Source organism: Rhea pennata, chromosome 13 (assembly GCF_028389875.1).
Source record: "Rhea pennata isolate bPtePen1 chromosome 13, bPtePen1.pri, whole genome shotgun sequence".
Lineage (NCBI taxonomy): Eukaryota > Metazoa > Chordata > Aves > Rheiformes > Rheidae > Rhea > Rhea pennata.
This window is the reverse complement of record NC_084675.1, coordinates 22,441,227-22,467,411: the sequence shown is the minus strand read 5'-3', so window position 1 is coordinate 22,467,411 and position 26,185 is coordinate 22,441,227. Positions and strand designations below refer to the sequence as shown.

Below are 26,185 nucleotides of genomic sequence, written 5' to 3'. Positions count from 1 at the left end.
TGTCTTTCTACGAGTACTTGTTCAGCCTCCGAATAGTTGTTTTACAGTTAGAGAGGCTTGTTCTCCATCTTTATTTTAAAGTTATAACAGTTGGAAACATACTTTTGTTTTCTGAGAGTATTTGATTTGAGCTTTCTGTAAGTTAATGGAAAGCGATACAGTGGTGCCTCCTGCATTTATCTGTGAGCTTTTCAGAACAGAGAACAGAACAGTAATAAGGCAAGAACCAAAATATCACCCTTGCTTGCTGGGTGTCTTTATAGCCCCTTCCACAGCTTATAGTTTCATTGCTGCTTAAAGTCTAGTCTCAATTATACACATGCACATAAAGAATCCTAAATGAAGATGGATCTTTAGCCAAAAGTCTGTGCTCTCTTAGGAGTGAAAAAATAAATCAAACAAATCCCTGCTGTTCAGCTTCCCGAGAGCCAGTCCGGCAGCTGGCCGGCATTTCTCCGTGCCTTCTCCCTCCTGGAATCGCTTAATGCCCTTCTGGGTGCTATGGAGGTTGGTAGCGCGGCTCCCAGCTGGAAGCGATAGGGGCTGAGAAGCCAGCGGGCTCGTTTGCCAGCAGCGAGGAACGCGTGCCAAATCCATTAGTCCGGGATGAGGCTCCAAATCGCAGCCGGGCAGGACGGCGAGCGCCGTTTCGGGGCTTCCCAGGGCCTGCTGCAAAGCTGCCGAGGGGCCGGGCTGCTTCACGAGCCCTTCGCCTCCGAGACGGGGGACAAAGCGAGCGGGTTGCTTGGGGCTGAAACTTCAGCCCAAAGCCTAGGGAGCTGGCCAGGGAACTGCATTCTTGTGCTGTTGAAATCAGATATTTCAAATTCGTTTTTAAAAATTGGTTTAAAGTGCGTGCGTGTCTAAGGCTGAAACTGAAACGAAGCGTTCCAGCGGAGCTGAAAGCAGATTTCGGTTCCCCTTTCCCCTCGTGGGGTGTGTTGAAATGTTGGGCATTTTGTTCCACTTCACACTGAAGTTTTTAAATCCTTAACGGAACAAAACTTCCAAATTCAGCACAGCTCGTGTAATTGCCTGGTTAAGAAGATTAGAATTTGCCATCAGGTTTTATACCCACGCTATCTGTGTTGACAGGTTAATACATCTCTCATGCCTGGATATCTCAAAGCACTTTTAAACCACTGCTTGCCTACGTGGGTGAAAGGGAGGAGACACGAGGCCCCGCTGCTACGACACCCTCCGCGGTCCGGAGCTGAGGCCGCGATTCCCGCGCCCGGCACGGGCGCCCCGGAGCTGCACGGTGCTCCAGCGCGAGCGCCGGGCGCCATCGCGTTCGGAAATCGGGCCCAGGAAGGTTCTCTGCGGGTGGGAACTGCAGCTGGGGCCGGCACCGTTGTTCGACAGGTTGAACAACTGCAGGGAAACTAGTTTGCCTGGGAAGCCAGAAACCAGCCTCTGGGCAGCAGCTGCAATTCGCGCCCCTTGAGACGGAGGGTTAATGACGTACAGTTATTCCAGAGATTTGAGAAACGTCGTTTTTAAACCTAATCCGGCACATGGCGTAATTTCTGGCAGTTGACGTTTTAGAAGTGCTGGTTGCCGTTATCTTTGTGGCCCGGCTGGTGCTGTCAGCGTCTGAGCGGCCTGATCTGGCGCCGGGGCAGGAACGATCTCCCCCCCCCCTACCCATTTCGCCCCCCGGCTGCGGGACCCGGAGGGACGCACGGGGCCGGCGAGCACCGGGCGCTTGGGCAGCCCTGCTTAGCCTCAGAAAACGTGGGGGGATCTTCTGCCAACAGCGCGGGGGGCTGCGTAGGAGGGTCCCGAGGAAGAATCGAGCCGTAGCTCAGAGCGGAAAGGGTGATGAAGACCCCGGTTCATGACCCCCCTCCAGAAGGCGGGAGGGGGGGGTGCGGTTTGCGCTGGAGGCAGCTCCTGCGTGTTTCCAGAGTAGGCAGATTACGTCCACCGCTTCCTCCTGCCAGGAAGAGAGGAGCTGCTGGAAAAGCTCTTTATCCGGTATCATAGCTGGTAGAGTTGCAAAAGAGAAACTTTTCCAGTTCTTTCGCAGGAGCAAGGATGTCGCAGAGCCCCCGCTCCGGGGGAAGGCTCCGCGCTTGATTTGTGGCCGTTTCACTGGAACAGCTGTTAGAGGGGATTTTTCTGGTGCCAAAGAGATAATCTGACTTCAGGGAAAATCTTAGTCCGTGAGGGAACTGTTGTGAAAGCTGGCCACGCTGACCTCCTCCTGCGCGGGCCCTCTCCGACGGGCCGGGGCTTTCCAAGAGCAACCTTCGCACCGACCTTCCGCTCGTCTCCGTCCGTACCTGGGGCCAAGGCCCGGCGCACGCAGCTCCCCTCCTGCGGCGGGTTCACTCGGAGGCATTGGGACCACGTCCAGGTCGTATTTGCTAATGCGAGAGGAACCCTGTGAGCGTTCAGCAATACGTCTCCTGACCGCACCGGACTTTGTAAGCAAACTGCTCTTCGCAGGTCGTAGCTGGGAGACGAGGGCTGCGCGAGCGCCGCGGCCAGCGAGCCGACGCCGGCGGCTGCAGAGCTGTCGCCCCCGGACCCAGGGCGCTCCCGCTCGCTGCTCTGTCTTCCCTCGCGAGTTTAATCCAAGCCGACAGTTTTGACGAACTCAAAATGCAGTTCAGGGGTTGTGAAGGCTGACAAGGGAAGAGCGGAGCAAGAGTCCTTACGAGCAGGGAGTCCAGTCCGTACAATCCGGCCACCTGAGGCACTGGACAGGCTGAAGGGGAGCCCAAGCGTTTCCCTGGAGCATGGGACCCCTTTCGCCAAGCCGGCTGGGGCCAGGCCTGGTGTGGAGCTGCCAGCTGGTCACACGGGGGCTGGAGCAGGGTCACCTTCAGCAGGGTACCGGGGTGGGGGGGGGTACCAGGGCTCTGTGCACAGCAGCACCAGGGCTCTGTTCACCGGGGGACCAGGGCTCCATGCACAGGTGGTTCCCACGCTCCATGGTTACCTAGACTCTGTGCACCCAGGGTGCCCAGGCTCCGTGCACTGGGGTACCAAGGCACTGTGCACCCAGAGTGCCAGGGCTCCGTGCACCCAGGGTGCCCAGGCTCCGTGCACTGGGGTACCAAGGCACTGTGCACCCAGAGTGCCAGGGCTCCGTGCACCCAGGGTGCCCAGGCTCCGTGCACTGGGGTACCAAGGCACTGTGCACCCAGAGTGCCAGGGCTCCGTGCACCCAGGGTGCCCAGGCTCCGTGCACTGGGGTACCAAGGCACTGTGCACCCAGAGTGCCAGGGCTCCGTGCACCCAGGGTGCCCAGGCTCCGTGCACTGGGGTACCAAGGCACTGTGCACCCAGAGTGCCAGGGCTCCATGCACCCAGGGTGCCCAGGCTCCGTGCACTGGGGTACCAAGGCACTGTGCACCCAGAGTGCCAGGGCTCCGTGCACCCAGGGTGCCCGGGCTCCATGCACTGGGGTACCAAGGCACTGTGCACCCAGGGTGCCCAGGCTCCGTGCACCCAGGCTCCGTGCACCGGGGGTACCCGGGCCCCGCACCCAGCGCTACCAAGGCTCTGTGCACGGCGACACCGCGCCCCGCGGCAGCCACCGCCCCCCTCCCGCCCCGCCCCGCCCCGTCCGGCGGCGGCGGCTGCGCAGAGCGGCGGCGCCATGAGCGACGAGCGGCTGCGGCGGGTGCGCGAGCGCGTGCGGCCCTTCCCCGACTTCCCGGTGCCCGGCGTGCTCTTCCGGTGCGCGCGCCCGCCCGCGCGCGCGCCCGCGCCCGCGGGGCTTGGGCCGGGGTGGGTGGGGGGCGGGTGCACGTGGGTGGGTGGGGGCCGGGTGCACGTGGGCTGGGGCAGCGGCGCACGTGGGCTCGGCGTGCACTTGGGCAGGGGTTGCGCTGGGGCTAGGGGGGCCCGTGGGCTGGGGCTGTATTGGGGCTGCGGGGTGCCCTGCGGCAGGGACCACGCTGGGGCTGAGGATGCACTGGGGAAGGGGGCGCACCGGGGCTGGGGGCGGCATTTGGGCGGGGGATGCACAGGGGTTGGGGGCCGCGTTTGGGCTGGGGGGGGGGGCACTGGGGCTGAAGCAAGGGTGCATCTGGGGAGGAGGTATGTTTTGTTTGATTTGGGCTGGGGGTAGATGTGGATGGGGGGGCATGCTAGCTGGGGTGCATTTGGGGAGCAGGTGCCTTGGGGCTGGTGCAGGGGTTGCATTGGGGCTGCGCTGGGGCAGAGGCGGGGCCTGTGCTGGCTCTGCCCTTTTCAGGCAGCTGTGAGCTGCTCTTGCCTGTGCCCGGCAGCACCAGGCTCGCTCCGGCCGGGGCAGCACCCGGGCTCCCGGTGGCTTTGGGAGCTCTCTGTCATGGGAGCTCCTGGGAGCCAGAGCAGCCCCAGGAGGCAGCTGACTCCCATCCCTCTGTTTGCAGCGATATCAGCCCCTTGCTGAAGGATCCTGCAGCTTTCAGCGCTTTGATTGATCTTTTGGAAGCTCATTTGAGGGGCTCTTTCCCCAACATCGACCTCATTGCAGGTGTGTGCTTGTCCTCGGCCCCCGGCAGAGCGCTGCCTGCTCAGACCGGGTCGTTCAGTCGGTACGGACGGTCTGTGACATGCCGTGCCTGCAAGGGCCGGAGCAGCGCCCACGGCAGGGAGCCCCGTCCCAGCAGGTTTTCCTTCTCAGAAGCCCTTTCCAAGCTGCTCGAAGCAGCCTTCGCAGCGATAACGTGTTGCAACGCTGAGAGTAAAGCGCTTCGGGAGGGAGCGCTGGGGCTCGGCGATAGCCCAAAGTGCAGCGAGCCCCGACCGAGCGCGGTCCCAAGCGCTAACGATAACCGCGGCGCGTCCCGCAGCGGGGCAGAGTCCCCGGCAGCGTGGCCCTGCTGATACAGCACCTTGAACTGAGCTTATCTCTGCAAATAGGAGAAAAAGGGAGGCAAAACGTCCCGGCGCGGGGAGGCGTGCGAGCCCAGGCGGCCGCCCGCACTCCCGCTGCTCCGCTTCCCGCAGGCCTGGATTCCCGCGGCTTCCTCATCGGCCCGCCGCTCGCGCAGAGGCTGGGCATCGGCTTTGTGCTGATACGGAAGAAGGGGAAACTCCCCGGTCCGACGGAGTCCGTCTCCTACGCCCTCGAATACGGCCAGGTAACACCTGGGGGTGGGGGGGGGGGGGGGCGAAGCGCCCAGGCAGGCGGGTGCAGCGGCTGGGCCGGGGGGGGGGGGGTGTCCGTGCTCCGCTGGGAGCGGGGAACCACGAGGATTTTTTTTGTTGTATTTTGTGGGTTTTTTTTCTTTTGGACACGGTGCTAAATAGCCTTGCCTGGCGGGTCCCGCAGGGTGGTTTGCCGCGAGGCGGTACTAACGGGCGCTGAAGCCTAGGTGAGGAGCAAAGCCCAGCCGCAGCCTGGCCCCCGCAGCAGGCGGGCGAGAGGAAAGGGGGATGCATGAACCCCGAGGGTGGTGCCCGCCCCTCCAGTAAGTGCTATCGACGAACGCCTTAACTGCACGGCTTCGAAACGCGGCGCTCACCCCCTAACGCCGCGCCCGCTCCAGCCCGGGGGGCGCTGACCCGGGACTAACACCGGGACTAACCGAGAGCGGGCAAAGACCAGCAGCGGAAACCCGGGACGCCGCCGTTATTTCTGCGGATGGTTTGGGTCGGGGCAGGTCCTGCCCAGAGGCGCCGGCCCGGCGCCCACCGGGAGGCTTCCCGCAGCGGGGAGCGGTTTCGGGGCAGCGTCTCGCGCCGGGAGCGCAGCTCCCGCTGGACGGAAGCTCGCGGTGGCCCCGGCGAGCCCCCGCCGCCCCCCGGCTCGCGCGTTTTCCGGGGCCGACGCGGTGCGGGTCCCTGCGAGGCAGGATAACGCGGCGCCGCTCGTCCCCCCCGTCCTGTCCCGTCCCGCAGGCCGAGCTCGAGATCCAGCGCGACGCCGCGGAGCCGGGGCAGAAGGTGGTCATCGTCGACGACCTGCTCGCCACGGGAGGTGAGAGGCGGGCGCGGGCGCCGCGGGGCGAGCCGGCCGCGCGCCGCGCTCACGGCTCCGCTGCGCCCCAGGTACGATGCGCGCGGCCTGCGAGCTGCTGGCGCGGCTGAAGGCGGAGATCCTCGAGTGCCTGGTCGTCGTAGAGCTGAAGGCCCTGAAAGGCTCCGAGAAGCTCCAGCCGGTGCCTCTCTACTCGCTGCTGCAGTACGACTGAGGGCACCGGCGGCCGGCGCCGCGCGACCCTGCAGCACCGCTCCGGCTGCCGAGCCGGGGCCCTGAAACCCGAGTCCCGGTTGTTCTCCAGGCCGCACGTCAGGGTGCATTTAGCCTAAAAAAATCCCTCTTTTTCTTTCTTTTTTCCCACGGGGTAACTTGGCCGCTGCTGGATCTTGCGGAGGCAGGAGCGGTCCGGGCCCCGGGGAGCTGCGGGCAGCCCGTGCCGCGCGGGCTGGTGCTGCCCCAAAGCCGCTGCCGAGCCCGGACCCCCCAGCGTGGCTTGGCGAGAGCAGATACGTCCCAGCATGCCAAAACTCCCCTGAAAACGCTTAGGGGCTGGTGTCCCCGGCTTAACAGGGGCCGAACTCGCTTCTAAAATAAACACTGAGCTTTTTTGTAAGCTGTCTCGGAGCTGTTCTTGCCGTAGCGGAGCCGTCGGTGCCCCCCAGGGCTGAGCCGCGGCCGGAGGCTGCGCCCGAGCTCCCGCCACGGCCAGGCTCGGGGCCCGGTGAGGGGCACCGGGACACCCTCCACAGAGCCGTCTTCGCAAAAGCTGCGTTCGGTTCTCCGCGGGCCCCAGCTCGTGTTTTCCCGCGAGTTTTCCTGCAGGAGCTGGATGACAACCCGGCTCCGGCGCGGCAGAGCGAGGAGGAGGAGCGCGGGGTTAACGCAAGTCAGCTATATTTAAAACATTTAATACAAAGATGTTTTGACGAGTCCAGTAGTTGCTTCCAGCGAGCGCCGGAGATGCGCTTCCCTCCCTTAAAAACAGAACGTGGCCCAGAGCTCCGAAGTGTCCCCGATTCGTGACTTCTCTCGCTCCCTCCTCCTCGCCACCCTCTCCCCGTGCCCGTCCCGCCGGGAGGAAGCTCTCCTCCCCGCGGAAGCCTTCCGGAGGACGAGGAGAAGCAGCCTTCCGAGTCAAGAAGAGGTTGCCCGCTCCTCTTGGCCGCTTGAGCGGGCGCCGTCGGCCGCTCGCCCGCGGGGCTCCTGCGGGTCGGGGGAGCTACGTCCTGCTGGAGCTCAGCGGGCCTCCGCCTCCTTCGCCGCCTGGGCGAGCCTCGCTGCAACGGCGTTGAGGTCCTTGGCCTTGTCCAGTTTGATGTAGGTGTCCGTCCTGACGGTGTGGACGCTGACCCAGTCGGGCAGCAGCTCGGCGAAGAGGCGCAGGTGCTTCTCCATGGCGCCTGCGGGGAACCAGCGGGTCAAAGCAGCGCCCGGCTGCCGAGGCCACCCGCCCTCGGCACCCACCCGGCTGCCTCCAGGCTTCGGAGCCCGGCCGCGCTCCCCAAACGCCGGGGCGGCGCTCAGCCTCGCGCCGGGCACGCGAGAGGCCCCCGCAGAGAGCTGCAAAGTCGCCCCGGCTTCGTACCGGGCGACATCTGCGTGCAGTAGCTGTCCGTCATGCGGGCACACGCCACCTCCAGCGTCAGCGCCTGCTTCTTCTCGGCCACGAAGACGCCGCGCAGGACGCGGGCCATGGCCGGCAGCCGCCCCAGCATGGCGAGCCGCTCCTCCTGCTGCGGGGCGCGGGTCAGCAGCGCCTGCACCTTCCGCGCCTCCTTCGCCCGGATCTTGGGGAGCGGAGAGGAGGGGTCAGGCGCGGCGGGTGCCCTCGGCAGGGCCCCCGCGGTCCCCGCCAGGACCGAGTTACTCACCCTCTCGAGCAGGGCCTGGGACACCCCTTTCAGTGCGCTGGAGGTGCTGGCAGGGGACGCCGCGCTGGAAACCACCGGCTCCCCCGCGCTCGCTTCAGCTGTTTTCAAGGCCATGTTGGCAAGAGCTTTTTCCATCTGTTCATGTGGAAGAGGGAGGAGGCGTTGGGTTACATCTGGGAGCTGCTCACGCCGCAGGAAGGAGAAGTCCCCCCCTGCCACGCTCCTCGGCCCGGCTGCGCCTTAGTGGCCCGAAGCCCCCATCTCACGCGGCTCCGACCCACCCCACCTGCAACAGGGGCAGCTTTTGCTCCTTCGTCTCCTCTCCCAGCCCAGCAGAAAGCACTGAAGACCTCCCCAGCCCGCGGCCAGGCCCGGGCTGCAGCCCAGAGCGGCGACCCTCGCGCTCGAGCCCTCGCGCTCGAGCCCTCGCTTGCCGACTTCTTCCCAGCGCTCCGAGCCTTAAGGCTCTAAGGCAGCGGGGACAGTTCAATCCAGTAACGCCTTCCCGGAAGGGCAGCGGGCTCGAGGCCGCCGCCGGAGCGAGCCCCCCCTCGCCGCTCACCTTGGGGGTCATCGCACCCCGGGCGGCGGCGAGCACCTCCTGGGCCGTGCTGAGCCTGTCGCCCGGCGGCGGCCGCGGCAGCTCCGCCGGGGCAATGTCCGGCACCTGGTCCACGTTGAAACGGGGATGCCAGCGCATCAGCTCGTCATCCGGCACCGCCATCGGGGGGCTCAGGGAGGCCAAGAACGCCTAGAGCGGGGCGGCAGCAGCATTACCCACCTGCGAGCCCGGTAAGGGGGGGTCCGGCCGCTACCCCCCGAGCGGCGCCACGCTCTTAGCACGGCTCGGCGTTACGTGGCAGCAGCCTCGGAGGAAAGTCAGAGCCAGGAGATTTGAGCTCTCGAATGATGCGTTTCCTGATCTTTGCCTCGGCTCTCCGTGCTCCCCACCCACGCCTGCCTGCCAAGAATATCCAGAGAAGCCAGCGGCTTCGCGGCCCGTGCCGTGCTCCTGCCTGGATGCCAGCCCAGTCCTTCCAGCCACTTCTCTAGATAGCAACCGGAGAAATCCCAGATCCCGCAACGGCAAAACCCACCAGCAACCCAGGGAACGCGAGAAATCGTTGGCACCTCCAGGGAAGGTTTGACCCGAGGGGATGCCGACGGCGGCGGCTCCGAGGATGCCGAGAGCAGCGTGCCGTGGCGCTCACCTTGTGGTGCTGCTTGACGATGTTCACCAGGTTGCGGTTGAACTCCTTCCTGCGCTCCAGCAGGCGCGACGCCGACAAGTGAGGGCGGCCGTCCACCTTCTCCTCTGCAAAGGGAGACCTGAGCGTCGCCCGCAGCCCGGTGCTTGCGGCACGGCCGGGCTCCGCAGCCCCCGGCGCAGCCCCCGGGGCGCTCCGGGCTGGGCGTGAAGCCGGTTCGTCTGCTGCCAGGCTGCGGCATCGCAGCAAAGCAGAACACCCCTACAGCTGGCTGGGTGTGAACCAAGTTTCAAGAGCCTCTTGAAGGACAGGATAAGAGACCTGTTGGGCTAATTCACTGCCAGAATTGTGGCTTAAATCTTCCCACTCCCCAAAAGCATTTTCCACTTTAGCATGTTCAGGTCCTGAGAAGTCAGATTGTTTAATGGACCAGAGCAAAGCAAGGCAGCGCGCATGGAGTGTTCCTGGGGCCTCGGAGGTCCCCGCAGGGACCCAGGCGCTCCGAGCCCACCTCAGCTCTCCTGGGACCCCAGGCACCCACCTTCCCCCAGCACTGGCTCTAGCGTGAGCTGGTAGTCTGACTTCTTAACGCTGCTGCTGAAAGTGGGGATGTTCTTCTCCTGGCGGAGCCTGTACGACGTGGGGTACACCGCCTTGATCTGGCCCACGTGTCGCTCCTCAAACTGCCTGCAACGGCACCCGCGAGCTCAGAGACCCCCAGGGCTGGCAGCAGGGAATCCAGCCCGGCAGCCTGACGGGAGCCCAGCGCGCATCAGCAAGATCAATGCGCACGGCCGGTTCGCAGTGCTGCCCGCGGCGCGGAGGCGCCCTGGAGGACGGAGAAGCCCGTTATCACTGCGCTTCCAACCGCCTCTCCCAGCGGGACCCTTCCTCCCAGGGCCGCCCACCTCCCTTCGCAGCGCCGGACTTACTTGCGCATCACGTCCTGCACCCCCTGCTTGACTTTTGCAAAGGTGACCGTCTCCGAGCGGTTGAAGAGCATCCCCACGATGGCATCCATGCTGCGAAACATCTCCGCCAGCACCTTGAATTTGTAGGGCAGTGTGAGCCCCGGGGGGACGTCCTGGGCCAAGGTGTGGAACCGCTGGTAAGCGGGTGCCTTCTCGCTGCCAGGGAAGAGAGGAGACGCGCTAGGCTCCCGGGCACGCCAGCGGCAGGCCATCAGTCGCTCGGGAAGCCTTTGGCTACGCTATAGGTTTGCTTTTCGGAGAAGTGCTTTGCCTGTGCCCACCCAGGCACCCGGGGACAGCAGGGAGCTGCCAGCAGCTCCGCAGAGCCCCCGCCCTGCCCTTGCGCTCGCCACTGCCGGCCCCTTGCCGCAGAGCAGGAGAGGGCCCTGCGGAGCTGCACCGCCTGCCGCGCAGCGGCCGCGCTACGTCCGTGCTGCATCGCGGTTTGCCGTGCCGAGGCGGCAGGCAGGAGCGGCGGCGTGGCGCTGCGGCAGCCGCCGGGACACCCCGCGCGCTGTGAAGCCGGGGACTCCCTCCTGCTCCCCAAACCTGCTTCTCACCTCGCCTCTGAACCGCTGGTCTCCTCCGAGGGCTGCGCTTCCAGTTTCGCTTTGTTTTCCGCTCTCTTCTCACGGATCCTGAGCTCCAACTCCCGCACTCGCTTGAGACGGCTCTTCAGGTCAGCGCTGGTCTCGGGAGAGGCAGACGGCAGCTTTGCGAGCTGAGCGAGGGCCTTCATCCTCTGCAAGCGGCACTTCAGCTCGGCTACGTTCTCCTGCGGTGGGGACGAAGGGACACAGGTTAGGAAGAGGGATTTCCAAACAAACGGGAAGACGCAGAGATAACGCGGGCTCTGCCCTGGCCGCCCCACCGCTGCCAGGCCCGCACTGCCCCGGGGCAGCTGAGCACCAGCACTCGCGTAGCACGGACGGACCCGGGCCCAGCACACCTTTACCAAGCGCATCTCCAGGTTGCAGCAAGAGAGACCTGCTGGATATTTGGAGCCCTTCTGGTGGGAGCCGCTAGCTCCTGCGTTTGCAGGGAGCAGGGTAAACTGGGGTGACGCGACGCAGCGCCCTGGGTCACCTCGCCCAGCGTGGGCAGCGCTCCTCGAGCCCCAGGGTGGGCACCAGGACCTGCAAATCCCCCGCCAAGCCATACCTGCTCTGAGCCTCTGCTCCGGCCCAGCATGGTGGGGCCGGGCTGCATCCCTCCGTCCTGCCCCGTGCCGGGGGTTGCCTCAACCAGGGTCTTCGCTGCCTTGTCTGGCGAGGATGGTGTCGGGGGGCGAGCAGTGGCCGGAGGGCTGGAAGCCTGCGGGAGAGCGGGGATGGTGCACGGCCAAGGCCTTGCTGGGTGTGCAGCTGCCCAGGGGTGCAGGGGAACCCCCCCCCCCCGCTCCCCACGGCCTTGCACCGGGGCGCAGGGGGCAACCGCCGGCGGTTTGCACCGGGGATGATGTCCCGGCTTTAGGTTTTCCCTGCGCCAACACCAGCCCCGGGGGCTGCAACCCGGAAAAGGCTCAGCCCTGGCCCCGGCGGCTCCTTACCGCGGCCGGCGGTCCCGGCTCCGCGTCCCGATGCAGCTCCAGCCTCTTCCGCGCCGACTTCCCGCTCCGCTCCGCGGTGCCCGGCTCCTCTTCCAGCTCCTGCCGGCGCCGCTTCCTGCCCGCCAGCGCCCGCGCCGCCGGGGCGCCGCTGCCGGGCCGCGCCGGGGTGCGCGGCGAGCCGGGCAGCCCCGGGGGCTGGGCGCTCAGCGCCGCCGCGCCGCCGGCCGCCGCCTCCCGCTTCCCCGGCGGCGCGGGGAGGGCGGCCTTGAGCGGGCGGCCGGCGCCGGCGGCCGCCTTTGTGCGGCCGAAGAAATCGGTGAGGCGGAGCTGGGCCATGGCGGGACGAGCCGGGGCCGCGGGACGAGCCGGGGCCCGGCGCGCCGCCGCGCGCGCGCCCGCGCCGCAGCGGAGCCGGCTTTGGCGGGAACTCGCCGCGCGCCGCCGCGCTACAATGGACCCGGCTTTGGCGGGAACTCGCCGCGCGCCGCTGCCGCGCGCGGTCACGTGGCGCAACGGGGACCGGCTTGGCGCCACTGGGCTCTTAAAGGCGCCGCGCCGCTTCACGGCGAGGAGCCACGTGGGAAGCCGGTGCGCTGTGCACGGCGCTGGGGGAGGAGGGAAGGGGGAAGCAATGGGGCAGAGCGGGTCTGGCCGGGGTCTGGCCGGCCCGGCTGCGCTGGCCCCGGCTCTGCGGGTCTGTGCTGCAGCAGACGTTGCTGGGGCACGTCGGACCCCACCGTGGCACTTCAGGCCTCGCTGTGGTGCGTCAGACCCTGCCATGGTGCATCGGATCCCGCCATGCTGCATCAGGCCCATCTGGGGTGCATCAGGCCCTTCCAGGGTGCATCAGACCGCGTTGTAGTGCATCAGACCCTACTGTGGTCTATTCGACCCTACTGTGCTGCACCAGATACTGCCGTGGTGCCTCAGTTCTGGCACAGAGCTTCAGTGCTCGGTGGGTGAGTCAGACCTCGCCATGGTGCGGCAGATTGGTGCTGTGGCTTATGGTCCCCGGCAAACCAGTGAATGCACAAACGCATCTGCCCCTGCTCCGTGGGACATCAGGCCCCGCTCCGTGGTGCATCAGCTGCGAGGCCACGGTGCCTCGGTCCCGCTCCGTGGCGCGTCAGCTGGTGCACCCCGTCGATGGCATCCTGCTCAGCAGTGGGTCAGCCAGTGTGCCGGGTGCGCCGGACAGCCCTGCGCCTGCAGCCCGCCTCCCTCCCACAGGGACGATGCGGCCCCCTGGCAGGGCTACCCTGTGTCCCGCTGGTCCCTCGGGGACTGGGCTGGGGCTGCTCCAGCCCTCAGCGTGTGTGGGGTGCAAGAGAGCTTCTCAGAGCACACCTAAAACCAGGCCCTGCTCGTCAGCAGGGGACTCGGGGTCTGAGAGACCCTAGAGCAGCGGGGAGAGGAGTGCAAACAGCTCCCGAAACAGCTCTGCTGCAGCCCCCACCAGCCGCAGGCCAGCACTTGCCTCTGGGCTTATCTGCTCTCCCCAGTGTGCTTTGGGGCCGAGCGGCTTGTCTCCAGCAGTGGGGCTCCGGGCTCAGCCTCCCCGGTCTCCTCTGCGCTGTCTGCCCTCGGAGCAAGAGCCCTCGCCTTGCTGCGGGTCTCTCCAGCAGCGCTGGCGCCACGGCGTTCCCACACCTCTGCAGCTTCAGTCCATCGCTGCTGCTTGGGCTGGGGCGTCCCGTGCTCCGGCAGCGTGTCCTGCCCTTCGCTGCTGGGAAAGCGCAGCAGGAGCGCAGGCAGGAGGCTTGCACGCCGTGCGAGTGCCGGGCAAGGAGAGGCACCCGCAGCACCCACCACCCCAGCTTCCCTCTGGCTGCCGGGCGCCGGGATGGGAATTTGAGGCCGATTCCCCCTCCGAGATCCCAAGCAGGAGGAACCAGCTTGCAAAAGTGATTGCAGTTCCCAGTGCAAAACCCCCGAGGCCAGGGACCGGCTGCAGAACTTGCTCCGCAGCCGCTTCCAGCCCCGCGTGCTGCGCTCTGCCTCGGCGGCGGGGCTCTGGGGTGCCGTTCCTTGCGCCCATTTACCCCTCCGTTCCCATCCCCGGCCGACAAAGCAGGCCGGCGTTTGCCAGGCTCCCGGCCGGGCAGGAATGCTGATGGCCGCACAGAGAGCGCTCTGGGTCTGGGGATTGGAGCTGGGAGGCCGGCGTGCGTTGCCCTCGTCCCGTCTTTCCCTGGAGCACCGATATCTGCTCCGGCCCAGAGCATTGCGGCTGTAGTTTTGAAGCCCGGGTTTGCGGATGCTTCGTTAGCGCAGGACTTTGCGGCTGGGTAGCGAAGGACGTTTTACTTCAGCAAATCCCTCTGAATCCCAACTCCCGAGGATCAATACGGCAACGCCCACCGGGCAGGGGGGCCGAGTCCTCGCCCTAGGGATGCTCGAGGCGTTCTGCTCACCTGTCCTGGCTGCACAGAGAGGCGGTGCTGGGCGCGGGGGGCGCAGGCAGCGGGGGCGCAGGGCCAAGGCGCAGCATCCGCATGGCTGGGGCGGCACGCCGGGGCACCGTGCCGGGGCTCCGGCGGGAGAGGAGCTGCGGAGGAGCTGGATGGAGCGCAGGGAAGGAAGCGGAGCCTGGCGAGGTGGGGAGCGGAGTTACCCCGCGCCAGCTGGTGCCAGTTTATTAAGTGTGTTTGGAAAACAAAAGTGAGAAAGCCAAAGAATGCAGAGAATTTCATGGGTTGATGCTTCCTGTTACGGCCGAGCGGCGCTGCTGTTCCCAGGGCTGCTGGGCACCGCGACTGCCGCGCCGGCCGCCCGGGTGCTCCCCACGCTGCTGGGGTATCCCCCTGCCGCTGCACGCCCCACAGCTCCCGGGGTGCCAGGCCACGCACCTGGGGCGGGCATGGCCTGGCAGGGCGCCCAGCTCTGGGGGGCAGGACTGGGCACCCTGCAGTTGGGGTGCAGGACTGGGTACCCAGCTCCGGGGGGCAGGACTGGGCATGCTGCTCCTGGGAAGCGGGACTGGGCACCGCACTCCCGGGTGCAGCCCTGGGCACCCCGCTCCTGGGGCGCGTGCTAGCTGGCTGCAGCGAATTACGGGAGCGCGTGACGTTCCCAGCCCGCTGCCGTGGCTTCAGAGCTTTCTGCGGCCGTTCGCCAAGCCCGGCGCCCTAAGCGAAGCACTCAGCCTCAATTATCCTCCGTGCTGGTTTCTTTTTAAGGCGAACAAACAGGAAACGCACAATCTGCTTTTTTTGCCGCAAATGCCCTTGCCTGCAGCCGGCCTGCTCACCGTGGCCGAGGGACTGCGGGGCCTCACCGCAGCGTGCCCGGCGCCCACCCCGCGCTCCCGCGGCCCCGCTCCAGCCCCCTGCCCGCCGACGGGCCCCCCTGCACCCCCCAAAAAAACAACCCGCGCCCGCAGGCCGGCGGCGGCAGCAGGCGCTGAGACCGGCCAACTCGTGTCAGCAGCGCGGCGCGGCTGCAGCGCGCGGCGGGCGGCGCTAGGTGGTGCCGGCTCCGCGCCGCGCCGCGCCGGGCCGGGCCGGGCCGGGCCGCGCCAGCCCGCCGAGGGGGCCGGGCGGCGGCGGCGCCTATAAAGGCGGCGGCGGGCGCGGGGCGGGGGCGGCGCGCGGCGCTCCGGGAGCGGCGGTGCAGCGCGGCTCGGCGCGGCTCGGCCCGGCGGCATGAGCGCGGCGCGGGCCGGCCCGGAGCCATGGAGCGGCGGGTGCTCTGCGCCGGGCTCTACTGGCTGCTGCTGCCGCTGGCGCTGCTGGCCGGTGAGTGCCGCGGGCGCACGTGCGCGGCGGGACCCCCCAAAACTCCCCCACGCCCCCCGGTACTTTGTATCCGCCCGGCGCTACTTTGTAGCGGCCCGGGCGGGGGCGCCCCGGGGGGAGCGGGGCCGGGGGGGGGGGGCGCTGTGTTTTCCCAAGGCTTTTGGGTGCTCCCCCCACCACGATCTGTGTGTGTGGGGGGGTGCATTTGGGGTGCCCACGCTGCGTGTGCCGTGGTCACCCGTGGGGGGGGGCGGTGAGCCTGGCTTGTGTTGGGTAGGACCCCCCTGCTCCCACCTAGGGTGGGCTGGGCTGGGTGTTGGGGGGCTGCCGAGGCCACCCGTGGGTGAGCACGCCCCCGCCCCGCGGGGCTGAATCAGTGCCGGGCGCCCCGCAGGAAGGGCGAGGCCCGCGCCGGAGCTGGCGGCCCGCGGGAGCGCGGTGCGCGGCGCCCGGCTCCGCGGCGCTGCCGGAGGAGCCTTCGTCCGGCCTCGGCATCTCGTGGCCCCCGCAGCGCGCCCGGCGCCGCGGCTCTGCCTGCACCGCCAGGCTCTGCCGGCCGCCGCAGCTGGGCAGCGACCCCTCCCTCCCCCCGCCGCCCCGGGGGCGCTGGCTCCGGGCAGGCTCCTCTTCCTCGCCGCCGTCCGGAGCGCTCAACAGGGAACTTGCCTCGTCCTGCAAACGCAGCAAGATCTGAGCCGCCGGCGGGCCGGTACCGGCTCCCGGGCAGGCGCGTCCGCCGCAGCCCCCGGCGGAGCCGCTCCGAGGGGAGCGCGGCCCCGCGTCGTGCTGCCGGCTGCAGCCCCGCAGGGTGCCAGTGCCTTCGCCCCAGCAGCGGCACCCGCCAGCGACGGACGGGCGCGTGGAAGCCGGTCGGGGCTGAAACCATCTCCCGGGAGCTCAGAGAGCGGCGGCTGTTTTGCAAGCTTTATCACAGCGGGCCAGAGGCGCGGGCCGCTGCCGGCAGGCTGGCGGCGCCGGGGCCCGCCGCGGCCTTGCCCACGGAAGGGCTGTGTTCCTCCGCTGGCTTTCGTGAGGCTCTTCCTGGGAGACGGCGCCGAGGCGCTTTTGCAAGGGGCTCGGTTGTGCGGCGGGGGCCGCGGGACACCTACCTCAGCCGCAGCCTCTGGCTTTGCGACGCTGCGTTCGTCACTCCAGCGCTGCTCTAAGCCCATTTTAAGCAATGTTGGCCTTTGAAGGCAGATGCACCACCCACCTAGGCAATCATCTGGCTACTAGCCTGGAAAATACCAGTGTCCCGAGACTTGCAGAACAAGAATCAGCTCTTTGAACCTGCGCTGCTTGGGAAAAACGTGTTCGGGGACTCTCGGTTTACCTTTAAATAGGCGCAAAGGAAAACCTCTGCGGGGCCGCGGAGCCTGGCGCTCCGTAAACAGCATCGTTCAACGGCCTCCTTGTGCCCGGCGGCACGGGCGCCCGGCCGGAGGGTGCCGCGGGGCGCCCGCAGCCAGGAGAAGCCGCAGCGCGACCTCGGCGAGGAGCGGGGGGCCGCGAGCGGCCGCGGCGCGTCGGCCGCTTTTGCCGGCGCAGCCCGGGCTTCGGAGGCAGCTCGAGCGGGGCCAGACTTGCTGGCGGAGGAAGTTGGTGACTGTTGAAAAAGCGTCTCTGTTTGCTCTCGCTTATGCGGGGAGTGACTCAGTGCATCGTGCAGGATGTGAGGAGGTTAATTATAACCCTGCCTACGAAGCGGGCTGGGAAGGTGTCCGGGCGCCGGTTGCACGGAGCCGCCAGCCCCCTCCTGCCGCGCCGGTGCCGCCTCGCCGGGTGACACGGGTCCTCCCGCGGCTTGGCGGGTGCCCGGAGCCCCCGGCCGAGCCGTCGCAGCCGCGAGCGGCGCTGGGCTCGCAGCGCCGGGGGCCTGGCCGCTCCGGGCGGGCTCCGGAAACCCTCGTAGCGTGGTGTAACGCTCCTCCTGCTTCGGCTGGGATCTGTCTGAATTTGGAGCCCCGCTCAGGCGAGCAGGGACAGCGAACCCAGTGCGCTCTTGCTGCTAGCTGGCCACCCGTCAAAACGGGGGCGCGGGGTCCCTGCCGGGTGCGGGGGGCGCGGCGCGGGGCTGTGCCGCCCGGCCCGGGCTCGGCGGGCAGCGGCAGCCCCCCAGCACAGCCCGCCTCCGCCCGCGCCCCCCCCCCCCCCCCCGGCCTTCCTTCCCCTGCAATTAGGGCTCTTCCCGAACATCCGGAGGATGTTGCTTGCGGCTCCCGGCCAGCTGGGCGCTGGGAGCCAGGCCCGGCCGGGGCTCGGGCAGCGCCTGGCTCCCGCGGGGAGCCCGTGTGCGCCCGGGTGCGGGCAGCCGGCTGCCTCCGGCGGGCAGGTGCTCTTCCTCTTTTCAAATGAGGGAAATTTAAAGAAAAAAATCACGGGTGTCTCCAAGAGGACTAATTCCCGCTCCCTCCCGGGGCAGGGCCGAGGAGGGCGGGGAGGGTGCAGGGCCGGCCCGTGGTGCTGGTGCGTTCGCAGGCTCCTCGGCACATGTCCCTCCATCCCCGTTTTGGGGTGCTGCTGTCTCCCCCCAGGGCTGCCACGTGGGCCCCCAGTGTGCTGGGAGAAGCCCGGGGTGGCTGCCCCGGTGCTGCGGGGGCACCGGGGGCGAGAGGAGCCGCTGGGGCGGTGCACCGGGTGCTGCGTCCCTGGGCACCCTGTGCCCGTGGCTGAGGGACCGGCTTGCTGGGTAGCCGCGCTGTTGGGCGGCTCTTCACGGTCACCCCGGGCTGGATTTGCGGGGACTTTATCAGACTCCCATGTTCGCCCCTGCGCTAGAGCCGGGCCCGGAGGAGTCCGGACACGGCGGGGGCTTTCCCGCGCCCCGGCCGCGGCTGCAGAGCCGGGAACGTCCCGGGCTGCCAAGGGAGGGCTCGTTCCTACCTGGACTGGTAACGTTGCTACGTGGCATAAGCCATCGAGCCCCTGAGCTGTGTGTGCAAACTACTGTCGGGGTTCTGGCAGTGTCCTGGTGCTGAGCACCCCACCCTGGGGGGCTGAGCACTGCTCCAGGGCCGGCAGCCCTTGTTCCCAGCGGTCCGGGGCTTTCCCGCCCTGCTGCGCAGTCCCGGGGCTGGTGGCACCGCAGCAGCCAGCCGTGGGCACGGCGCTGGGGCCTCTCCCGCGGCGGTCCCTGCCTCTCCGCACTAGCAGCGTGCGGGTTCATTTTTCCACAAAAACAGGATACGGCGGGTGAAACGGTGCGGCCGGTCCCTCATCCCGGAAAGAGGAGTCGGGGCTTGCTAGGAATGCAGCTGGGGATGTGCCCCGCGTGCCTGGCGCTGGCTCTCCCGGGGGTCCCGCCTGGGCTCGGCAGCACCAGTGCCAGGAGCGAGGGCACAGAAGTGCCCTGGGGCTCGGCCCTATGGAGCTGCCCGGCTCCTGGGATGCCGCAAAAGCCACGCTGTCGCTGCGGCATGGCATCCTCCCGGGAGCAGGGAGAGCCGCCCCGGCGCCCTCCCTGACTGGGGTCCATTGGCCCCTGTCTGGCTCTGCCCAGCGCGTGCGGCCCTGGGTGCAAAGTGACGCCCTGGGGACACTTCCCGGGCACCCAAATCCACCCTGCTCCAGCTGTGCTGCTGCCCGGGACGGAGCTGGGCCAGGGCCGGGCATCCCAGGCCGTGCTGCCTGGCTGCTGCAGCCTGTGATGGGGCTGTGCAAAAAAAGCAGCGCATGCAACAAATTAAATAGCTAATTAATAGTGAGCGGCCGCGAGTGCCAGCACAGAGCAGCTGCACCGGGGCCAATCCGTCAGCAGGATGGTGCACGGCTCCCGCCACGGGCGCTGCTGGGGTCCGCGTTTGGGGCGAGCCGCGGGGGGTTGAGCCCCCGGGAGCCGGGGCTGGCCTCGCCGCGGATAGCGCTGCGCGGAGGGAGCGCCGGCACCGTGGGGCCGCCGGGAGATCTCAGGGGGGAGATTAAAGACTGGTGTTTAAACAAGTCCAGCGCGTCCCGCTGTGCTCCCCGGCACTGCAATTTATCCTCCTCTCAGCACGTTAACTTGGTTAATGTTTCAAGTGCTTCTGGCTGCCAGCTCCGGCTGCAGCGAGGGATTAATCCTCTGGCGACGTCAGAGCTGTCCTGGCCGCTCCGGGTCCCCGAAGGCGGGGGACGAGGCTTGCAGAGAGGCTTTTCGGGGATGCGGATCCAGCCCGCGCCCGGCCCTGGCTGGGGGCGCGCAGCCGACGGGCGCAAAGCCGAGCGACGCGTGCACGTCCCGAACGTGGGCCGCCCCGACCCGGCGGCGCCTCCCGCAGCGGAGCCCGTCTCGGGAGGCTCCCTGAAAACGTATTTCACCCCCAAGCCCGGAAAGAGCCGTGGCCGCGCTTCTTGCTGCCTCCCGGGAGGCTGACGCGGGAGCTCTCCCTGCGCGGCACCGTCGCCCCGCTGCTCTCGGCGCCGGGATGCCCCAGCCCGGCCCGGCTCGCGGGATGCGCGGGGGCCGCCGCGCTCGCCCCGCGCGGTCCCTCTGCACCGGCGTGACTCAGGCCAGCGGCTCCGGCGCTGGGGAGCGGGGTGCCGGGGTCCCGGAAGGCGGGACGGGGCGGGAGGGCCGATCCCTCCCACGTCAGCCGGCGCGGCGGCTCGCCGCCCTCCCCGGCGAGGTTCCTCTCGGCCTCATCGCCGCTGGCGCGGGAAGAGGAATATTTGCTCCATGAGATCATGGCTTGCCGAAACGTAGCCAGCAGCCCTCGGCGTGCGGGGAGGGGACGCGTCCTGCGGGCTGGGGTCACCGCCGGGAGCCGGCCGGCGCGGGGCCGCGGGTGCCTGGGAGAGGCCGGCCCCAGGCTGCCGAGCGCGTTCCCCGTGCCGTGCCGCGCCGTCCCCCGTGCCGCCCCGCTGCCGGGGAAGGGGGGGGGCTCCCCGCTGGCAGCGGGGCTGGGGGGCTGCGCGCCCTCCCCGGGACGAGCCATAAACACAGGAAGGGCTGTGCCCGGCTCGCTGGGGCCGAGCGCGTCCCTGGCAGCCGGCCCGCTGCCCCCGGCCGCGCCGTGCCCCACTTCCGTGGCCGGGCGGCCCCGGGTCCCGCGGGCCGCGCCGTTCCCACGGCCCCAGGCACTGTCCCCTCCCTGGGTGGCCCCCTGGCTTTCGGGGGACCCCCAAGGACCCCCCCCTCCTGCCTGGGGACATGATGCTCTGGCAGGGGACGGGCGGCCTCCCCGCCTGGGGACAGCGAGGAGGGGGAATATGGCTCGAAAGCAAAGCAGCCGGGCTCCGGGACCACCCCGCGACTCCATTCCCCTGCCCAGCCGCCCACCCACCCGCCCACCGGCGTCGTGGGGCCAAGCGCACGGCCGGCTCTGCACAGGAGCGGCCGTGCCCATCGCCCAGGCCTCGCGGCTGCTGCGAGCTCGCCCGGCGTGCGCCTCCGTCCCTGCAGAGGCAGGTGCCGGCATCTGTCACCGGCGCGCGGCCGGGCTGGTGGCAGCCCCCGGGGGGTGCTGGCTCGGGCGCGGAGCTGCCTGCCCAGCTCCTCTGACGGTTTTGCGCCTGCAAACGAGCTGTAATTTAGGGCTAAAAATACGCGAGGGGGAAGGTGGAGAGCTGGTGGCGTGCCTGGAGCAGGCCGGCGGCGAGGCGGGCGAGCGCCCCGAGCTCTGCTGCCTGCGCCGCTCGGACGGTGCCTTCCCGACGGGCCCGGACAGGAACGCGTGGAAGACCGCGGAGCCCCGCGGGCGCCGGGGACGGCGGTGCCCCGCTCCGACCCTGCGGCTCGCCCTGGCGGGGGGGCGCTGGACGACCCTGGTGCTGTGCCGGTGGGCAGGGACCCCCCCAACGTGCCGGGTCCTGGGCGCTGCAGAGCGGCGGGTTATCGCTGCCGGGTTTGCAGCTTGTTTTATTCCGGGGGGGCTCTCTGCCTTGCTGCGCCGCAGGGCGGGTGCAGGAGGGCAATGCTGGGGGCCCTGGGGCGGGGGGCACGCGGCCAGGGCTGTCCCACCGTGGGTGCTGTCGCTGCAGGACCCCGGTGCTAACTCTGCTCGTGCTTGTGCCCCCAGCCTGCATCTTCCGCTTCAACGTCCTCTCCCTGGTGTACCTGCTCTACCTCCTGCTGCTGCCCTGGTTCCTGGGACCCTCCGAGCACACTGTAAAAGGTAGGGATGGGGGGGGGGGGACGGGATGGGGGGGCAGGGTGGGCGCTCTCCGCGGCACCCCCCTCCTTGCAGAGCGGCTGCCGCGGGGCGCGGGTACCGGCTCCGCCTCGTCGCCAGCCCGCTCCCGGGGCGAAACCGTCCCAAGTCCCGCTGCCGTGTCGCCGTGCGGCCGGATGCACCGGGACCCATCGCTGCCGGAGGGCGACCTCCGGGAAGGCACTGCCGCGGGTGCCGGAGGGGCTCCCAGGGGCTGTGTGCCCCCACCCCGTACACCCGGGACAGGCTCCGGGCACCGATGGGAGCGTGGCGGGGACGGCGCTGCCCTGGGGGGAGCCCGGCGCTGGGGCGGGGGGTGCTGCGTGGGCGGCCCCGGGCCGGCAGGACTGGGCGGCTCGGCGCGCGGGGGCTATTTTTAGGGCGAGGGGGCTGCGAGCCGCCCTCAAGCGGGTACCTGCTCTCCTTCCTCTGTGGTTTCCCCCCGGCTGGGCAGCCCGGGGGCGTGTGGCTCCGTGTGGCGGCCTCGCTCTGTTAATTATAGCCCGGCCCGGCTATTAATAGGCTTCTGGCTATGAAAAGGCCAGTTTTGAGCACCAGCCTTATTAACCAGAAACCTCAGAGCTGGGCTGCGCCCGTGGGGCAGGCAGGGACGTACTGCGACGCGCCCGTCCGCCGTGGCCTGCAGCAGGTGTGCGGTGCGCGTCCTCGTGGCCGGTGTGCACGCCGTGGCCGGTGTGCACGGGGCACACACCTCGTGGCGGGTGCCCATCGTGGGTGCACGGGGCAAATCCCTGCAGTGGGTGTGCACGCTGTGGGGGCAAGTCCTCGTGGTGGGTGTGCACGCTGTGGGTGCACGGGGCAAGTCCTCGTGGCGAGTGTACGCACTGTGGGTGCAAGTCCTCATGGTGGGTGTGCACACTGTGGGAACCCAGGGCAAGTCCTTGTCGTGGGTGTGCACGCCGTGGATGCATGGGGCAAATCCCTGCGGTGGGTGTGCACACTGTGGGTGCAAGTCCTCATGGTGGGTGTGCACGCCGTGGAAGCCCAGGGCCGGTCCTTGTCGTGGGTGTGCATGCTGTGGGTGCACGGGGCACGTCCCCCGTGGAGGGCACGTCCCCCGTGGAGGGCACGTCCCCCGTGGAGGGCACCCCGTGCCCGCAGGGGGTGGATACCCGGAGGCAGGGGGCGGCAGTGCTGGGGGAGAGCCGAGCCAGCGGCCGGGCAGCAGGAGGGGGGCACCCTGCCTCCCGCCGGGGTCTGGCTGCCCGTCCGGGGCTGGCAGGCGGCGAGCGCCGTGCCCCGCTCCGGGTGCCCGCGCGCTCTGCACCGGGCAGAGCCGCCCTGCAATGTGAGCCAGCAGCGCCTGGCGCTGCCGTCGCTAAAAGCTCTGCCCTCTGAATATTTCATGGGCTTTCACGGCGTTGGAGCCCGGGCGCTGCCGAGAGCCAGCGCGTGGATTTACAGGAAAAAACAAGCGGAGGGAGAGCTTGGCCCGGGGCCGCCCGCCGGGGTGCGCGCAGCTGCCGCGGGGGCCGCGGGCTCGCGGCCTTTCCAGCGGCAGGGAGGGCGGGAGCGGAGCCGGGCCGGGGTCACGGCAGCAGCTGGCGGAAGGTGTGACGGGGCAGTGGCACGGTGCGGGGGGCCGCTGGCCCCGGTGCCGCCGCCCCCGGGAAATTCCAGCCGTGGGAAGGGGAGGCGGCGCTGGGCCGGCGCTGCAGCGTGGGCAGGATGGGACGGGCTTGGGAAGCGGAGCGCTGCGGCCTGGGGCGAGAGCAGCTGACGCGGCTTCCCGCGGAGCGGGGATGGGGAAGCGCTCGGTGCCGGCCGGAGCACAGTGCTGGGCACGGCCGGGGCCGCGCGGATCTCTGCTCCCCGCCTCCCTCGTCCCCCCCGGCGCGCGGCCATGGGCAGCACCTCGACGTGGCTCCGGTGGCCGAGAAACAGCCCCTTCCGCAGGGGGTGGCGCAGAGCAGAGGGAGTGGGGGCCCTGCGGCGCCCCGTGCCTCAGTTTCCCCAGGCACAAAGGGGTGGATGCCCTGGGGGAGGGCGAGCCGGGATCCCCAGAGCTGCTGGGTGCTCCGTGCCCACCTCGGGGCCCGCCCGGGCTGGCAGGTGACGGCGACACCTCGTCTCCTCTTGCAGGTCACACCGGCCGCCTCCTCAAAGCTCTCCTGGGCACCAGCATCGTCTTCCTCGTTGCCCACTTCGTTTTCCAGATATGCCTCTACACGCTGCCCGGCCTGGACCGGCTGCTGGGGCCCAGCTGTGAGTGCGGGGCAGCGCGGGGACCGGCCAGGGCGCCCTGTCCCTCCCAGCCCTGGCAAACAGCCACGGCGCCTCCGCGCTGGCGGGACCGCGGGTCCCTTTCCGGGGGGAAGCAGCCCCTTTTTGCCCCGGCAGCGGGAATCGTTTCCCCCTCGGAGAGCCCGGCTTGGCTCCCCGTCCCCGGGCCGGCTGGAAACCCAGCCGCCTGCCAGCTCCCCAGGGACCCGCTGCCCACCCGAAAGGGCAGAGCAGCCCCCTCCGCCGCGGGGCAGGCGGCCTCGCCGTGCCCCCCCTCCCCATCCCCCAGCACCCACCCCAGGGTGGCGGGGCGCTGGGTTCGTGGTCTGGCCCCCGGCCGGAGCTGCGCTTGCCAGGGAGCCCCCGAGCCGGGCTCTTCCCCTTGGCACCGGCCCCGAGCTGTCGTCCTCGGGCAACGTCCGCCAGCTGGGCGGTTTGCAGCTGGTGCATCCATCCTGCTGGGCGCCGAGGGGGTGCCGAGGCTCGGCAGGGTCTGTGCCGCTCTGCGGCGCGGCGCTGGGTGCACGGGCGCCCGTGGGTGCCTCGGCGCCCACTCGGGCAGCGGTGCGGCCCGTTCCGCCCATGGCCGGCGAGCCCGGGAATCGCCGTCCTGGGGCTGGGCGCCGCCTGCCATGCCTCCGCGCTCAGCACCTCCGTGGTCCCCCGCAGGCAGCACCTGGGAGATCCTCGCCCGGCACGTCGGCGTCACCAGGTGAGGGCAGCGCCGAGGTGCGCCGGGCGCCGAGGCGCGCCGAGCCGGCCCTGTGCCGTGCCGCCGGGGCGGGCGCGCGTCCGCCGAGTCCTCCCGCGCCCTGCTGCTCCCCTCCAGGCTGGACCTGAACGACATCCTCAACTCGGTGCGCCTCGTGGCGCCCGACGCGGGCATCCTGCTGGTGTCGTCGCTCTGCCTGTGCCTGTGCCGCCGCCTCGTCCCCAAGGCCGGCGCTGCCGCCCGGAGCCCGGAGTCCCTGGAGCCCCTTGAGCGGGTGAGAGCGTCCGTCCGGCACCGTCCACCCGAGCCTCTGCCGCGGCTCTGCCCGGGGAGCCCTGCCCGCGGCCCGCCGGCTCCTGCGCCCCTTGCCCGCCCGGCAGCACCGCCTTCGCTCCGGCATCCCCGGGGCTGCCCGGGGCACGGGCGCTTTGCACCGGGGTCGCCCCAGCTCCAGGGCTGGTGATCTCGGCAAGGGTGGGGGGGGGGTTCGGGGCTGAGGACCACCAGCGCCGCGTCCGTCCCCGCGGCTCCCACGCGCCGGTCCCCGCGCGCGGCACCTCGTAGCAGCCAGGGTGACTCAGCCGGCGGCCGCCGGAGCAGAGCGGAGGAGTTGCCCGTGTTTGCTCCGCCGTTTCCATAGGGATCCCTGCAAACAGCCCGGCTGCGTGGAGCCGTGCGGAGCCCCGCGGAGCCGCGCTACGTGGGGCCGGGCGCTCGCGGGCCGTTCCCGCCGGGGCCCGGCCCTGGCGCGGGCGCTCGGCAGCGCGGGCTGTAACCGGAGCCCGGGCAGATGCGGATGCCTTTGCCGTGAGCGCGGGGCCAGCGCGGAAGGCAGCCTGGAAAAAAGCTCAGCGCTGGGAACCCGGCGCCCGGTGCCAAGAAAAACAAGTTTCTTTCGGGGGAGCTTTCCAAGCGGCTAACGAGATAAACACGGCCAGGTGCAGGGCTGCGCGCCGGCACAGCGCCGGGCAGGGTGCCGGCACGGGGGGGCTGCCCTGCGCGGGGACGTGTTTCCAGCCCCCTGCCTTCCCTAAATACCCTCCGGGCTGGGCGTGCTGGTGCTTCTGGGGTCCCCCCCTCGCCGCGGCCGTGCCTGCGGCTCCGTCACCCCGCAGCCGCCTGAGCTCTCCCCAGGGCCGTGGGGAAACTGAGGCACGGCACCGAGCCTGGAGCCAGGGCCGTAGCGTTGCAGGGTGGCCCCGGCCAGCAGCAGGGATGCCGCGGCTGGTGGGGAGCGGTTCAGGCCCCCGCTGCTGTTGTGCCCCAGCCATCCCGTGCCCGCAGGGGGAAGAGGAGGAGGAGGAGGATGTGGAGCGGGACGAGGAGACGCCGCTGAGCGCCAAGCTGCGGGTGACGGCCCACTGGCTCCTCCGGGCAGCCGGGACGGGCCTGGCCGTCCTGCTGCTGGCCTTGGCAGGTGGGTGCAGGGGGGTGCGATGAGTTGGAGGGGTCTCGGCAGGGGCACCGTGCCCGGCGCGGCGGCGGCGCTGGCCGGGGATGCTCGGCCGCGCGCTGACCGCCCGCGGGGCCCTGCCCCCCAGGGATCACCCTGCCCTCCGCCTCGTCCAGCGTCTACTACGTGCTCTTCGTGGGGCTGTGCACGTGGTGGGCTTGCCACCTCCCCGCCAGCCGCCCGGCCTTCGACGCCCTCTGCGTCCTCGTGGGCGTCTACGCGGGCGCCCACCTCCTCTGCCTCTATGTCTACCAGACGCCCTTCATCCAGGGGGTCTTCCCGCCCCCCACCATCTGGGCACGGTGAGTCCCGGGGCCAGCGGCCGGCTCGGCTCCCGGCCCGCTCCAGGCTCCAGCGGCTGCGGGTCGTCCCGGGATGGCACC

At 69.5% G+C, this 26,185-nt stretch overlaps 3 protein-coding genes across 3 annotated transcripts in view; 2 read left to right on the top strand and 1 right to left on the bottom strand.

The window, feature by feature from the left end:
- Window positions 1-3,589: 3,589 nt before the first annotated feature.
- Window positions 3,590-6,542, top strand: APRT (adenine phosphoribosyltransferase). The gene is made up of 5 exons (XM_062586436.1): window positions 3,590-3,693; window positions 4,374-4,477; window positions 4,954-5,087; window positions 5,848-5,926; window positions 5,998-6,542. The coding sequence occupies exons 1-5, from the start codon at window positions 3,614-3,616 to the stop codon at window positions 6,138-6,140; spliced, it is 540 nt and encodes a 179-aa protein (XP_062442420.1). The 5' UTR covers window positions 3,590-3,613; the 3' UTR covers window positions 6,141-6,542.
- A 548-nt stretch (window positions 6,543-7,090) lies between these two features.
- On the bottom strand, window positions 7,091-14,025 carry CDT1 (chromatin licensing and DNA replication factor 1). The gene is made up of 12 exons (XM_062586866.1): window positions 13,943-14,025; window positions 13,131-13,254; window positions 11,529-11,723; window positions 11,141-11,293; window positions 10,540-10,754; window positions 9,941-10,135; window positions 9,550-9,695; window positions 9,012-9,115; window positions 8,363-8,551; window positions 7,801-7,935; window positions 7,515-7,716; window positions 7,091-7,329 (listed from the first exon to the last, which is right to left on the bottom strand). Exons 1-12 carry the CDS (start codon window positions 14,023-14,025, stop codon window positions 7,166-7,168), a joined length of 1,905 nt encoding a protein of 634 aa, XP_062442850.1. The 3' UTR covers window positions 7,091-7,165.
- A 1,131-nt stretch (window positions 14,026-15,156) lies between these two features.
- Window positions 15,157-26,185, top strand: part of PIEZO1 (piezo type mechanosensitive ion channel component 1 (Er blood group)) — a 26,148-nt gene continuing 15,119 nt past the window's right edge. The window contains exons 1-7 of the mRNA XM_062586909.1: window positions 15,157-15,265; window positions 21,262-21,357; window positions 23,497-23,619; window positions 24,307-24,349; window positions 24,467-24,623; window positions 25,634-25,766; window positions 25,891-26,104. Of these exons, the coding sequence (XP_062442893.1) occupies window positions 15,202-15,265; window positions 21,262-21,357; window positions 23,497-23,619; window positions 24,307-24,349; window positions 24,467-24,623; window positions 25,634-25,766; window positions 25,891-26,104 (830 nt within the window). The 5' untranslated portion in view covers window positions 15,157-15,201. The remainder of the gene's footprint in view (window positions 15,266-21,261; window positions 21,358-23,496; window positions 23,620-24,306; window positions 24,350-24,466; window positions 24,624-25,633; window positions 25,767-25,890; window positions 26,105-26,185) is intronic.

Excerpts from the sequence above, each read along its gene's own strand:
- APRT (XM_062586436.1), top strand. The coding sequence starts at position 3,614 with ATGAGCGACGAGCGGCTGCGGCGGGTGCGCGAGCGCGTGCGGCCCTTC. Across the intron at positions 3,694-4,373 it reads GTGCCCGGCGTGCTCTTCCG|CGATATCAGCCCCTTGCTGA; the intron begins GTGCGCGCGCCC and ends CTCTGTTTGCAG. Across the intron at positions 5,927-5,997 it reads CGACCTGCTCGCCACGGGAG|GTACGATGCGCGCGGCCTGC; the intron begins GTGAGAGGCGGG and ends GCTGCGCCCCAG.
- CDT1 (XM_062586866.1), bottom strand. The coding sequence starts at position 14,025 with ATGCGGATGCTGCGCCTTGGCCCTGCGCCCCCGCTGCCTGCGCCCCCC. Across the intron at positions 7,936-8,362 it reads GGGGTGCGATGACCCCCAAG|ATGGAAAAAGCTCTTGCCAA; the intron begins GTGAGCGGCGAG and ends CCACATGAACAG. Across the intron at positions 7,717-7,800 it reads CCCAGGCCCTGCTCGAGAGG|ATCCGGGCGAAGGAGGCGCG; the intron begins GTGAGTAACTCG and ends CCGCTCCCCAAG.